The sequence below is a fragment of the Zingiber officinale genome, chromosome 2A (genome assembly GCF_018446385.1).
Source record: "Zingiber officinale cultivar Zhangliang chromosome 2A, Zo_v1.1, whole genome shotgun sequence".
Classification (NCBI taxonomy): domain Eukaryota; kingdom Viridiplantae; phylum Streptophyta; class Magnoliopsida; order Zingiberales; family Zingiberaceae; genus Zingiber; species Zingiber officinale.
In genome coordinates, this window is record NC_055988.1 from 35080669 (window position 1) to 35096271 (window position 15603).

A 15603-nucleotide genomic window follows, 5' to 3' on the forward strand; every position below is an offset into this window, starting at 1 on the left:
CAATGCATGGTTTTTAGTTAGTCAATCCATCCCAAAAATCACACCAAATTCTAGCATGTTGAGTTGGATCAGATCAGCACTAAACCCTTGATTTGTTATTTGGGCACTACAATTCCTACATAGAGTGTGTGTTTCTAAGGTCTTATTCGCTAGTGTTGCTACCTTATAAGATTCTTCTAGGTTTTCTTGTTTAGCCCCTACTTTCTTCGCAAATCTCTTAGAGATAAATGAGTGCTTGGAACCGTAAATTGTTGATTAGAATGGTACCTAACATGACATCATTAGCTGCATTTGCTTATTCCTGGGTGATGGCATATACTCAGGCATTTGTGGCTACCTTGTTATCTCCTTGAGCCCTTGCACCTATACCATTGCTTCGACCTCCACCTTTTCGCTCCAGATAAGGACATTAAGTGATACGATGTCCCACTTGTCCATCAGAATCACATTCCTGCCTTCTTGCAACACTCCCCAGAATGTGCAACTCCGCAAGTGGAGCATGTCTCGGCCTTATGGTTGGTTGGAGAAGGTGTAGGTCTTCTAGGTTAGGGATTTGATAGATTTTGCCTTTTGAACATTTGTCCATTGCTGAAGGAGTCTTGACTTGTGTGGGATCTTTTCAATCTGTTCTCCTCTTCTCGCTGTTTGATATCGGTCTCGGTTCAAATTGCTGCCCCCATTAACTCTTCAAAATCCCTTGGTTCGAAGACTGCAAGAGCCCATTGAATTCTACCATTCAAACCATTCTTGAAACGATAGAGTTTTAACGTCTCATCTGCCATAATCGCTGGAGAATAGGTTCCTAGTGCATGGAACTTGGACAAATACTCCACTACTGACATATCTGAAATTCAGTCAACTTTTGAAGTCATGTGGCAGTTGGAAAATATTGCCACAAAACGGCTTCTCAAAACCTTTGCCATGTGATTGGCCCCTTTTTAGACATGGAAGGTGCAACACTCTCCCACCACTTTGCAGCTTTGTCTACTAGGAATGGGGTTACAACCTCCAGTTTAACTTCTTGGGGAACTTCTAGCAATAAGAGATGATTCTCTATCTCCTTCAACCAGTTTTGCCCAACCTCCGGGTCCGAGTTCCCATCAAAGCTTGGAACTCTTGCCCTCCAAAGGGACTCATAACGGTATTTAGTCTCATTGGGCTTAGGGATTGGCGGTGGTGGTTGATTAGTAGTTGGGTTTATCAATCCTTGAAGTATGGTCGCCACTATTGTTGTTATAGCCACTAGGTCTTCGTGACTTAGGCCTTGTGCTCTTAGTGGTGGTTGTTCACTACCACCTGCTTTATTGTCACTTTCCCTTGGGTAAGCGTAGCGTGGGTTACAATTAGCTCGTGGTGCCATTTCCTACAAGATTATAATATCCTAAGAATAGTTGTGGGGATGCACAATGTAATACTCGGGAAGAGTAGATTTAAATAAATATTTTTTTTAGTAAGGATAAAATAGAACAAATAGAATAAACAACTAACTAAATAACTAAAAGATAAAAAAATAAATAAATAAAAACAAAATCTGAAGCACTTTATTCTAATTCTCCAATGCCTATTGCTTAGTCGATTATCTCTCCATCTCCCAAGTCCTCTTTTTTCATAGGGTCCTCTTCTTCATCCATAGGGTCCTCTTTATCATTATTACCTTCTCCTTGCTGTTACTCAATAACTTCAATTAAGGTCTTGTTTTGATCGTACAGGGCTTCAATAGTGCCTTGAAGTTCTAACACTTCACCATTTGATTGTAGTAATTATCGTACTCCTGCTGGATATGATTCATCTGTTGCTGCATGTTTTTTTTTTCTCTAATAGCGAACTTTTGAGAGTCGTAAGTCCTCCAATTATTTCTTAGGTCTCTCGCAAGTTTTCTAGTGCATCTTTGAGTTGTTTCTATGCGGCACGGTGATAGAAGACAAATCGTGTTACCTCAACTCGGAGGTGGTCTCTTAATGCCAGATTACTGATTTCTCCCGTCGTTCATATGCTAAGGCACTTTTCAATCCCTCAACCTCTCTCTCTAAATGCCTAGTCGAATTAGCTACATTTGTCATTGTCTTACCCCCAAAACATCCAAGGTAATGTCTCCATCTAGATTGGCCAATGGTTCGAATTAATGAATCGTATACATCTATATATAAACTTGAAATTTTATTAAGAATTTTCATAACGCCAACCTACTCATAGGTAATGGTAACTTTATCAGAAAATTCATAAAGTCACGTGCAATTAGGATACATTGATAACTTTTTATAAAATTAACATAAAAATAGGATAAATTGCTAATGTCTGGAAATTTATATATATATAAATAACTGAATAAATAAAAGAAACATTCAAAGTTGTCAAACCGTTATAGAAAAAGTTAACTTATTAATTATCATTTAAAATAATCAAAATAATGAATGAGATAATAATAATTAATTCCCTGTTAATTGTCATTTAACAAGGTCTATCAAACAAATCAACATGAGATAATTATTAGGAAAATTACCACGACTGATTATTACATAATGTGATTCCTAATTTATCAAGGAATTACAATCACCACTCCATTCCAACTTCGACATTCAAAGCTGGCTGTTGGTTCAATAATTATTATATAACTTGGCTCTAATACCACTAAAATGTCATGTTTCAAACGAAAAATTCGAAAATAACCAGCTTCGATAGCACAGTAATTACAAAACAAACCAGTCTTTTCATTCCAAAATAAATTGTAAACTATTTATACTATTCGAACTAATTAAATTACATTCACTTAAATTTCAAAATCCTCTATTGCAACGGAATTCTAGTCTTCCCGTAAAAAATTGAAGCAAATTCGCCATCCCTAGAACTCGACTTCCTCCCTATCCTTGATTTCATTCTCAGCCCAATTTCGTCTCTAACTGAAATGAGTTGTAAGGGGTGAGTGACTTGGAGTCACCCTGTAAGCGGGGGATAAAATACAAATACAACAGTTCTTGAGATGCAGTAGCTTTTCAATAGTAAAAAAAATAACAGTTAACTCAAAACGGAAATATACATATTACATAGGTACTGAAATTAAATCATATTTCTCATGGCTTAAGCTAATATCAGCCCTCTAGAGTTATCCCTCCTAGAGGAGAGGTCAGAAATCGAAAGTAGTTCAGAAATAAGAAGTGTTCAGAATATGCATCCCTACCATTTAATTCATAATTAATTCAGTGCTCTAAAATACAGTAATGACAGTAATTAGTAATCTCTAGTAATTGGTAATAATAGTAGTGTAACAAAATAATTTTCATAAAATGAAGCTATCACTTTAAGAACTCATAATTTGTGTAATAAGTCCACTTATCGAAATCCTTAGAAGTTGATACGGCGGTGGAAAGATGAGATTCTTTAAGTACACTTCTTCTTCCTTGCCAAAATGATTCTATCAAGGATATATCTTCTCTTCCGATCAAGTTTTTCCGTAACTTTCCCATGGTTATTTATAGGAGTGAAGTTTTGATCTCCACCAACCCCACTATCTCCACTAACACCCTTATCTCTACTAACACCATGATCTCCATTATCCTATTCAAATCGTGGTCTTTACATCTAGTGGGGAGCCTCCGTTGTCCTGGCATCTAGAAAGTGACTACATGACTCGATTGAACTTAAGACTACTATACTGTCCAGACCCATGGCACCCTAGGACTAGGATGTCTAAAGAAATCAGAAGCCCGAGCGACTCTATTGTCCTGTGTAAACCACTCTACTAGTCTCTGTCTAGTAGTCTCAGGTGACCCAGCAGCCTTAAGAATGAGATCCTGTATGTCTAGTAAACACTTGATCAGCCGTGAATCTGAATGAGCTACTTGCTAGGTCCACAAATCAATGTGACTCAAGTAGTTATGATCCTTGATATAACCCTATCTTTATGGAAAATACTTTGGTTAATCCACCTGAACTCACTCTTGTCATTACATCCTCATACATATCCTTAATTAGTTCAATATATACTATGCTAGCCCCTCTCTTTTCTAGAATCCTCTATATAATTTCTCTTATGACTCTATCATAAGTTTTTTCTAGGTTGACAAATACCATAATTTGTGAGAGCAAAATCTACATTGAAAATTATTTTTAACCTAAACTGAGTTATTTTGGTCCACTAAGCACTAACTATAGGTTAAGTGTTTAACAAGTTATGTGCATTGGAAAATGTCAACTAAGAGGATTCATTGACTCTATAAATTCAAGAAAGACATAGATAGAGCGAGATTACATGTTTGAGAATTGTAGGTCCACCCATGGTAAAAATATCATGCTGTGTCGGTTGGCATCGACATAATTTTCCATTCTATTCACTTACCTCCATATCTTAATGACATTACGGCGGTAGTCGTTACCTCGCTGCATCCTCAAAGTCGCTGAGGAAGCCGCCACCTCATGACGTTGTGGAGGACGTCACAAGGTCGCAACTTCCTCAATATTTTTTATTTATTTATTTTCATTTCTATTTTTTATGTTTAAGACATTTAATTCAAAATTTTTTCTCTCTCTTAATTTTTTTACTCCTTAATTTGTTAATTCTTTTTCCTCCTTTATTATTAATTTTTTCCCCTTCTTCAATGGTCCACGAGGATAAACAGAGAAGAAAAAAAATCTCTTTACCTCTTTAACATGGTTAATTTTCAACTCCTTCATCCATCCACAAGATATATAAAAATTTCTCTTAAAAGATAGTTTTTTTCCCCTCCATCTATCCATGAGGCAAATTGAGAAAAATAAACCTCTTTAAGATGGAGAGAACATATTGTTAAAATAAATAAATTAATATAATATAATATAATTTCTAACTTTATAAAATATACCACTATGAATTAAATTATTGTATATATAAATTTGATTAAATTTTAAACTAGTGAAAATAAATCCATTAAATCTAGTTTAAACCTATTTGATCTTGCCATGTCTACTTGATGAACTTCATCTAATCTTAAGTTGACTTTTACTCAATAAACATCAAACATTTCACGAGATAATATCAAAACTTGAATTCAACATTTAAATTCAAATATAATTCAATAATAACCCTCTATAACAATCAAATCCAATTAACCACCCAGCCTTAAGAGCCACGCTTTCATTTGGTCAAAGTTTTATCCAATGGAGAATTTATCTTTTTCTTTTGTTCTGTTTTATTGATTTATATGTGTTGTGAAAGACATCAAAGCTTGTAAATAAATGAAAGCTCGTCGAAATAGTGATACAGTTTGATATGCAAGTAGACCAATTAGCGCAGTGTCGACTAGTGATACACTGACTTGGAGCTTTTCCTGGTCGATTTCTCATCCAATTTAATGCCAACTATATAATCCCCAGGCAAAGGGGACCCTTTTCAATTTCAGCTATGCACCACCTAGGACACTTTTTAGAATATTGTACTCCACGTTCAAAACACCACAGCATGTTTACATGAATGCATTTTTTTATTTCAATATATTAATTTGGTTTTAGTATTTTCTAGTGTAAAATTGCATGCATGTATGTGGCATATGGCATGTGCCATCTGCCATGTGGCATGTGGCATGTGGCATGTGAAAGAACGCAAAGTCATAGCATACGCAACTTTTTCAGAGTGTTGGTATTTTGTAGATTGTATATGATAGCACGATATTGATATCTTCATGTAATTATTTTTTCTTAATTATGTTTTTTCTCAAACTTCAGTCATGACGAATTACCTCGTCATGGCCGGTCCCAAGCCCAGAGAAAGGAGGAAGATTACGTTAGGTTGTCAGTCAGTGTTAAACTATGACAAATATCTAATGAATAGATCCATAACAATCAACGCGATATGATACTGAAATCATATCATTCTGGATGCAATAAGTCTTGGGCGTGGTTTGGGAATTTTGAAAACACTTTGTTGGTTTGATGAGGGGCGTTTTGGGCACTTCATGTGGATAAGTAGTCTTCTTTGACACTTTTAATGTTAACAACACTCTTTGGGTATTTCCATAAAGTAGTGTGGTTCAGAAAGTTTGCCTTAATTGAAAAGTTAGCTGGTGCCGCAGACATGGAAATAGGCCCTAGAACTTGGAAAAGGAAAACAATACTAATTAATGACTTGTATGAGTGATGATGAGGATCAAAATGAATGCAGTGTGTGCTACTTTTAAGTTCTTTGAATAATCGGTAAAAGGTTTGATATTCTATGATAGTGATGCCATAAACTTTTCTAGGTACCTGTTGTCCGTATCTAGATTCAATATTGAGTAGTCTGGTTTGATATTCTTTAATATTTTGGGGATCCTAAAATTAATTTATCTTCAAAGATTACTAAGAAATTTACCATCCAATGATCACCTAGTAACATATTTTACAATATTTATCATCTTCTTGGACTTGTATATTTCCGGGTATGTGAGCTTGAGTGATTGAGCATTCAATTCTAATCATCTTTAATAGGTACTCTCTGAAATATTTTACAATTTGGTACTCTGATTCTGCACTGGTTTGAATTTATTTTCAACCTGGTCTATTTAAGTCTGGAATACTGTCAATTGAGCAGTTAATAAATTATTTTACTTTGTTAATTTTCCTTTTATTTTGAAGAGAGACTCAATTAAAATCTTCTCTTTAATTGTGACAGATGCCACACCAGCAATATCATCATGGATTTCTAGAGTTTCTACTGTTGCATTTGCAATGGCATCAGTGGTTGCAGCGCTTCTTAGTGTTTCAACCACAAGCCTTCTTACTTCTGGAGCAATTTCTAGACCTAAATCATCTCTTGTTTCTGAACCAACAAGGAATCTTTTGGTATAGTACAGTAGCTATGAGAATCAAGAATCTAACATTTCATTTAAGTTGCACAGTTTCTTTTGGTTTCATATCGATTTACATTGAAGCATTGGTTAGAAAATCATACCTAATATTTCTCGCGAGCCTCATTTAGAGTCTTTATGTTTTTTAAAATCATTCTAGAGGTTTCTCAATCTCAAGTGGAGTATTCAATTGGTTTTAAGTTGAAAAGAGGTCAAATTTGAGTTGAAAATATCAATGAACTTTTTTTTATCAAAAATTCTGATGATACTTTTCGACTCAAAAATACCGTAACATTCCACCTGAGATTCTCAAGAAATTTTGGGTATAATTTTCTGTCCAAACTGACATGATATGGATAGTTGATCCATCTCAATTAAGAAAACTTCAGGTATAGCCTGTCTCTCATGAATGAACTGGTATAAATTTTTTCACCAAAATTAGGAAGTTTGGTCCATCAAAATAATTGGATTAGAGGAGGTCACAGACATTTTAAGTATATGGAGAGAAGGTGCAACATTTGTGCATTTTAAAAGTAGAGGGCAGGGAGTTGGATACCCAAAAATGGGATGCACCCTCTAGGAAATCTGCTAGTTTCATAAAAAAGGGCAGCCTAGTGCACGAAACTCCCATCATGCCGGGTCCCGGGAAAGGATCCATTGTATGCAGCCTTACCCTACTTTTTGCAAGAGGTTGTTTACAGAAAATCTGCTAGTTTCATCTCTGACTAAAATATATTGTTCCAGTAAATCTCTTAAGAACGCCGACTTGTTCCTTTCCATTATGAAAAAATATGAACGATCAAATCCAATATGGTGGTTGCAATCATGTAGTTCTCTTTTATTTCTATTATCAAACTCACTTTATCATGAGGGAAAATTTCCAATAGTCAGTCTTACATTTTGTTCGCAGAGATTTGTATGTCACATCCAGGTCTTTGCGCTCTCCCGGTGGTTGTTAACTACCATTCCCATCGAGTACTATGACTTCTCGAGGAGCATAGCTTGGAGTATTCCGTACATCAATCTTCCTTGGGAAAGTGTCTCCAATCCACTTGCTGAATATTCGTCTGATAGATTTGGACGATATTCTGAAGTATGGGAAAGTGCCAAATTAAAATTTGAGCCCCCAACACCGCCAAACCAAATCATGGAAATGGACCCTTCTTTTAATGGGAAGCCACTTACAGCTGAAGACTACATGTCATTTCTTGAGGTCAGAATTATCTTTTCAGAATCGCTTCAAGTGTTTTACTAGCTCCTGTTTAATAATCTAAAACAGTTTTCAAAATGCATACTTGCAGAATCAAAACATGAGAGCTGGAGCTGAATTCATTAATGTTCCTCAAAATTCATATAGGTAGGTCAAAACTCAGGAAAGGCAAATTGCATGTTTATCCTTATTCCTGCTTAAATCAGGACACTTTCCTAGTAAGAACAAAGAAAACAGACTTAGTTCTTGGCACTCTTGATGCCTTGCACCACTGAAAAATATCTTAAATTGCTTCACTTGTATACTTCTCTTGAATGTCAAGCACCAAATTTTAGCTTCTTGAGACATCAAGCTATTCTTGCTGCAACAGATGGACGTATTTTGGTCGAAACATTTTCTGGCTGGCTGTCTTTAGTGGCGGATTGGTCTTGCTCCATATGGCAATTCTTTGCTTTCTGAAATGGAAGAAGAATCTGGAAAATCAAAAAGAGTTTGGAGCCCTTGTGTTCCCAAGGCTTGAAATATTCTTGATAATGCTTGCATTGCCATGTATCAGTCAGGCGTCTGTTGTGATAATTAAAGGTAATTGTTCATTAGTTGCTTTAATTCTTCTAGCAAACTTTCCCATTAGTTTTATTGTGTTTCCAGTTAAAATATAATCTTTCAACAGCTAACATTTTCTTCCAAAAGTCAAGATCTTTCTGTTTCTGTCAATGGAATCACTTGTTTGTTCTAATTGGCTTTCTTCTCTTTTGGACGCAAGGGAAAACAACTGCCGGTGTAATAATTGGAATTTTGCTTCTCAGTATCTCCACATGTTTTCTTATATCCTTGCTACTGTTACTCTCGCTTGGCATCACCATGGGCAAGCTTCTACAATACAAGGAAGTGCACAAGGAAGGGCAGAAGTTCCATTGGTACCACGAGCTCATCCGCATAACTCTCGGCCCTGGCAAAAGAGGCCAATGGACATGGAAAGATCAAGCTAACTCGCTAAATCTAATAAAACTAGGACCATTATTTGAGGACCTTCGAGGGCCACCAAAGTACATGCTCACACAAATTTCCGGTGGTGGGAATCAAGGAAAGCAGGATGACCGTATCATTGCTTCTGACGATGAGAATGAAGATGCAGAAGCCCCATTCATCCAGAAGCTATTTGGCATCCTAAGAATCTACTATACGCTTCTTGAATCGGTTAAACGCATTTCTCTGGGAATTTTGGCCGGAGCTCACTCAGCAAGCAGCCCTTCGAGAGTTCCTATTCTGATTGTTTTGTCCATCACGTCATTTCAACTCTTTTTCATGGTCTTGAAAAAGCCCTTCATCAAAAAGAAACTGCAACTTGTGGAGATCATTTCAGTAGCTAGCGAGGTGGGTTTGTTTGGGGCTTTTCTCGCTCTCCTCGAGAAGGATTTCTCTGATGCTGATGAGGGAGTGGGGATCTTTATGCTGGCAATGTTCGTCATCATGTTCACTGCACAATTGGTCAATGAGTTGTATGCCTTGTATCGACAAGTCATTCGACTGAGCCCGGCTAGGGACTCGTTCTCTTCAGGTTTGAAGAGTGTATTTGGAGGTCTGTTACTGATTGTACTGCCAACGTGCCTATCGACAAAAATTACTGAGCAGTTGTCATCCAGAAACAGAGAGAACGGAATTACCTTACATCCTCCTCCGAGTGAAGTTCAAAGAACGTCAGGTACAAGTGAACTATCATGGTTGCGACAACTCAGAGCATTCGCTAAGGGCAGCTTCAGCAGAGAAGACAGAGGGGGAGCGCCGAGTGACCCTTCAACCAGTGCACCCCGCAGGAGTAGCTTTTGGACTGGTAAGAGAAGCAGGAGCTCATCTGTAACGTCGTCATCTGACAACAAGGAGAAAGGGGACTCCAAGTCGAAGTCCAGAGGACTGTATAAGGATTTGGAGAAGATTTTCTCTTCAAACTGATTAGAATTATTCAGTATGAACATTCATATTAAGATGAGGTGCGAAAGTTCATTTTGAGCTCTGCAGTGGCAGAAGACTTTTTTGGATTAATGGAATTTAAAATCCTAAACATAATCACAGGTGGCCGTAGCAAGGAACGAACATATATGTAGACCAAATACAATGTTTGAGCAAGTTTAATTTATCGATGGTGATTCCTAGATTGTAGTTGTGCTTCAGCTTTTCACTGTCAGTATGTTTGATGTACAGGATGATATGTGATGACTTGACGAGGAGAGCTGAGGGGAACTTAATCTTGCATCTGTTATCAATTTCTAATGCTGTTACATTCTCAGCTTTAAATCACGGCAAATAATTAGTATTTGTTGAAACATGAATGATGAATGAGTTCCACTGCTCGACGCAAGAACGTTTGTCATATTGGCACGAGATGCTGTCAAGGGGCATTCATGAGGGTAGCAATTCGTTGTTATTCGTGTCAAACAAAGTGTCATTTAGGTCAACATAATAAATAAAATAAAATATCATAAACTAATCTCTGTTTTAAAACATAATTTTATAGTAATTAAGACTAAGATCATCAACGATCAAAAACCAAGATGAATCACTATGCCAACATTCATCGGTCATCCCGACATAATTTAATCCAATCCAGCTCCAATAACCAATCAAATGTGCTTTGCTTTTAGGTCTGAAGGACTCCAAGAAATGAAAAGAAGTGGTCTACTATCTCAATTGTCTAGTCCAACCAATGAAATCCTAACAGAATCAAGAACAAAGTAGCATCATCGTGGTTGATCCTAACAGATCCAAACAACATTTCCAGGGACTTCAACATCATCAAGCTAAACAATGAAACACTATCCAAACATAAGCACGGGTGCTAGATATTGTCAAATGCAGCACATATTTGGCGTCATAATCTTGATGACAGTATCTAATACAATTTGGAAAATGCATCATGAACCAATGCTGGCATCCCCAAAAGAATGTGACCCTGCTGTGACCCCTCAAGTATTTCTTATATTGTAAGGAATACTTAAAATCATCCCCAAAACACAAATTACAATTGATTTGATCCATCCGGAGTCAAATTCATACTCTGTGATCGAACTCTGTCGATTATCTTCTGCCTTCCTGATAGATCATCTTCATACACAACGACCTACATACAAGAACATGGTTTATAAAATAAACTTGTCTTGAGATGATTAAACAAAGATTAATCACACACCTGTGAATCTGTTTGTGTCTCACTAAAAGCATAATTGCCATTAACTTTTTCATGAGACGAAGCAGCAGAAACCATGACATCAGTAGTCCTAATGGAAAGGCAACAACAGTTGGTAAAATGAGAAGCCAACTAAACTGTTTTCAAATTATGACAAGACAATCATATTGTCCTTACACAAAAAGGTATATTAATTACCGTAAATGAGATTTTACATGAAGAGTAGACAACTACAAGTATATTTTCAAAAGAAATTCCATAGTTCAAACTAGATTCAGCAGTTAAACTGCAAACGGATGCAGCAATAAGTATTCAATTCTCATCTGCCTGAGACTACATACGGATGAACTGTAGTATATGCATATCACTGGAAATTTGATTGAATAACAAAGCTACATGCAGTTAAACAATGTCCTGCAGATTTGCCAGGACACCAAGAAATTATAGACGATACCATTGATTATAGAAAAAACAGCACATTAGATGGGCCATAACTAATAATTGAATTGTCTTTTATCCAAAAGAAATAAATGGTACATGTTTGTCCAGTGTAGCATCTGCTCCAAGAGTAATGATTGTAGTCAAAGACCTCATCAATATATAAACAATTGTTTAGTCTAGCAGTAAGCGAATTAGATCCGAAGAACTTTCACTAAAGGTCAAGGGTTCGAATTCATATAAAGGTACTAAAGGTCAAGGGTTCGAATTCATATAAAGGTGGCTCGCTCACCCCAAGCGCCACTTTTGGGAGAGGTTTATCCTTGCCACTCCTGCCTTGAATGAGAAATTTCTTACATCCAATGTGGTGTAGAGACACCTCGTGATCAAAGACAAAGAAAAAAAACCACACCAATACGAACAAACAATTCTTAACCTGCAAACTTCATTTTGAGAACAGATGTCATCTACATAAGTTCATATAAAATCACATACTTCTACCATTAATCCCCTCTCCTTGTCTTGAGATCAAGAGGAAATGTTTGACAATTAATTGGTATCTGATTTGAAAGTGCTTCCAAAATCCATGACACACATTAAGATTTCATTTAGCATTTAAATCCACAATTATCTCATTTTCTATCATCTTCAATTATTGCCTTCACTGCATGGAAAATCATGGAGCAATGTTCCAGAGAAATAATATCCATTTGAATGTAAATATTTTCCTAGCTCTGAACTTCCTAGGAAAAATATTGATAACTTACTTGTTCATCCAATGTTTTGAAACACCAAAAGTGGAGCTTGAACTTTCATTACCTTTGCAAATTATAGAATGGTCAGATGAAAACATCTGCAGCTAGTTAAGGTAAAATAAAATCAAGTGAGAAGGATAAATCCCATGATTCAGATAAAAAGGATACTCCTTGTCCACAACCAGATTGCAGAGGTGACTTCATATCCTGGATCTTCAGCGAGGGAAAAAGGGATCAGTTTGGTTAGTAACGTATACAGTTCTTTAAGGAAATATGCAAATAATTACATTTGGTGACTGAGCCAGTAGATATTCAATCGCATCTGCAAAATCAGGAACTGTTTTATCATTACTAATCAAGGAATTTTCAGGTATTCTATTCTTCTTTGCTGCATCAGTATTCGTACGACATTCCGATAATCGTAAACTTTTCCTACATATTCCAACATCCTTTTCGCAAAGGCCTTCATATGAGAATCCTGCAATGTCCATATTCTTAATCTGAAAAATAAATAAAGGGCAATTGTTGTACTCTGTATAAGATTCACCTGCCCTTTTGGTTGTGTTCTTTTTTGACTCCAAAGACTCACTCACCAGCTGAGATGGAATCCCAGAAATCTGAGCTGTCTGTGACTGTGTAGGGTACTGACTCAGAGTGCATAAACCTGCTTCCAAATCCTCATCACTTACAGGTTTAGGCCGAAATGGATCAAGACTAATAATCATATCCTACAAAAGGATTTGGAAAAAAAGTTTCAAAGACAGTATGGTTTTGTACTTCATGGAAGAAATGCACAACTCAAAAAGAGTTAAACCTGAAAAATGCACTCTTTAATCCAATCAAAAGTGATGGATTGAATTCCCCACCTACAAGCAGCCTCATATTTTGGTCCAGTGGCAAACTTACACAATAAATGTGTGACTTTTTTAGTCAATTTCTCAGTAAATTTAGCCCCCAGCGTAAAGCACAAGTTTCTTAACAAAAGTCTTTCTTTCTCTTCATACTGTGAGACACAAAATCGAAGGCTTTCAAATCCAGATAGCGGAATGTGACACCGCAATGGAGAGTAGATAATATGGCTTCCAACATCTTGGATGTGTGCATCCTATAACAATGCCACTCCACAAAACATGCTCTTGTTTAGCATCATTTAAGAAAAATAATATACAATATAAAAAACAGTAGATAACAATCAATCAGGTACGCAAGAAATAAAAATTTAGCTTTCTTGGAAATGCTAGTGTTATGGCTCGCATGACTCAGAAAAAAAAATCAAACATCTATCCTTTCTAATTCATTCAACCCACTACTAAATTTGTTTGGAAGGATGTCAACTTAGGTACCACACGAGAAATTGCAAATTCTGAATATGGAACTCAAACTGCAATGAGCATAGATAAAAACAATATACAGAAATCCAAAATACTTCAAAATAACTTACCAACACATTTGGAATTGATCGAAACAAAATAAACATACAGAGATTAAAAAAAAATTATCAAGTAGTAAATTGAAGGGGAGCCTTGGCGCAACGGTAAAGTTATTGTGTGTAACCTTGTGGTCACGAGTTCGAGTCACGGAAATAACCTCGTGCAATGCATGGTAAGGCTACATACAATAGACCCAATATGATCTAACCCTTTTCCGGAACCCTGCATTGGCAAGAGATTTGTGCACCGGGCTATCCTTTTTTTATCGAGTAACAAATTAGAAGTCCACAATATAAATTTAAAAGAGAATAGAACATTAGAAAAAATCAAATTATTTATAAAAACAAAATTCAAATTTTAGTATAAACCCAATACAAATCACAGAGATTTTGCAATAACTATTCTCATGTCCTACCAAGAAACCCTTGCAAAAACTGCATAACAGAATCTAAAGGGCGGTCCCTAATTATTCATATGGCACCCTTCTTTCAAAAATTATCAAAACATTGCTTCACCTATAATTTGATGCCTGAAATACCTTTTTATGCTCCACTTCAGAGATGCTTTGACCAACGCTGCTCGTGCCCTTGGAATAATGCATCTCCAAGGCGGAGCAACTTTTGTCAAAGCTGCTCTACAGTGGTGCAATTTTGGCCAAAGTTGCTCCACCTTGGAACAGCTTTGGTCAAAGTTGCTAGAAAGTGGTGCAGCTTTAATCAAAACTGCTCAAGGCGGTACAGCTTTGATCAAAACTGCTCAAGGCGGTGCAAGTTTGCTCAAAGCTACTCCAAAGTGGTGCACGTTTGGTCAAAGTTTCTCCAAAGTAGTGCAACTTTGGTCAAAACTGCTCCAAGGTGGGGCATAAAGGGGTATTTTGGATATCAAATTATGGGTGGGATGTTGTTTTGATAATTTTTTAAAAGAGAGGTGCCCATTTAACGATATGGATAATTAGGAGCACCCTTTTATTTTCTACAAAATTGCATTGTAAGCATGCAATAGCCAAGGCAATATTTTTGTTACTTTCAAGTGGAATAGTATAACTTGTGTCTCTACCTCCTAAAGTTCAACTTGTTTAAGAACATTGAAGATTCACTATCAAAATAATATTATAGCCACGCCATGTTATACCTTTGAACTGGAAAAATTAACTTCTTTACTTTAGTAAAAAGCTAGATAATAAGTACCATTTCTGGTAGAGATGCACAAACCAATAACAGCAGTAATAGGAACACCACATGCCATAGGTAGTCTATTACTAGACAGCAGTTATCAATGAAAAGCAATAGCATGGCATAAATAATAAATTATGCAATTGAATATTAAACTTTGCATTCATAATACAGTGTGATAAAGATAACTACCTCCAAACAAGAGCGTATCCAATGAGTTGAAACCACAATCTGAGAACAATCAACAGGAGCATGCACGATACCGTGACACTCAATCATATAATTTGCATTCATCTTAGATTGATCGTTTATCATGGTACCTCCTCCTTCCATGACCCATTCAATAATCTCAGCCCTCTGGTTAAAAACAGGAAAGAAACACAAAGATGAGAAATATAAAATGCTACAAACAAATCTGATACCTCATCAACTGCAGTAAAATTAATGTTGATTAAAACAATATTATATGAAACAATTATATATCATCCAAGCAAAATAGCATACAATTGAAGACAAATCAAAAGACCTATGGCAAGGTGTGTCACTGGAATAACAGTTAAAAGCAATAATAAAAAATAGCTGTCCTATACAGTAAGTGCTGAATGTACTTAGAACAAGTCGAG

The 15603-nt window shown here is 36.3% G+C and overlaps 2 protein-coding genes across 7 annotated transcripts in view; one reads left to right on the forward strand and one right to left on the reverse strand.

The window, feature by feature from the left end:
• Window positions 1-9954, forward strand: part of LOC122043631 — a 51113-nt gene extending 41159 nt beyond the window's left edge. The window contains exons 9-13 of the mRNA XM_042604238.1: window positions 6620-6789; window positions 7705-8007; window positions 8096-8151; window positions 8375-8586; window positions 8768-9954. Coding sequence (XP_042460172.1) covers window positions 6620-6789; window positions 7705-8007; window positions 8096-8151; window positions 8375-8586; window positions 8768-9954 — 1928 coding nt within the window. The remainder of the gene's footprint in view (window positions 1-6619; window positions 6790-7704; window positions 8008-8095; window positions 8152-8374; window positions 8587-8767) is intronic.
• Window positions 9955-10748: 794 nt separating this feature from the next.
• The window catches only part of LOC122041020 (DNA topoisomerase 2-binding protein 1-like), a 32862-nt gene continuing 28007 nt past the window's right edge, over window positions 10749-15603 (reverse strand). For 2 of the 6 annotated variants that reach the window (XM_042600541.1, XM_042600544.1), the window contains 8 exons: window positions 15173-15337; window positions 13193-13483; window positions 12926-13106; window positions 12666-12856; window positions 12547-12591; window positions 12391-12476; window positions 11189-11276; window positions 10749-11119 (listed from right to left, as the gene is read on the reverse strand). In XM_042600541.1, coding sequence (XP_042456475.1) covers window positions 11018-11119; window positions 11189-11276; window positions 12391-12476; window positions 12547-12591; window positions 12666-12856; window positions 12926-13106; window positions 13193-13483; window positions 15173-15337 — 1149 coding nt within the window. In that variant the 3' untranslated portion in view covers window positions 10749-11017. Of the gene's footprint in view, window positions 11120-11188; window positions 11277-12390; window positions 12477-12546; window positions 12592-12665; window positions 12879-12925; window positions 13107-13192; window positions 13484-15172; window positions 15338-15603 lie in introns of those variants that run through there. The other 4 variants (XM_042600543.1, XM_042600542.1, XM_042600545.1 and 1 more) reach the window with 4 other exon arrangements.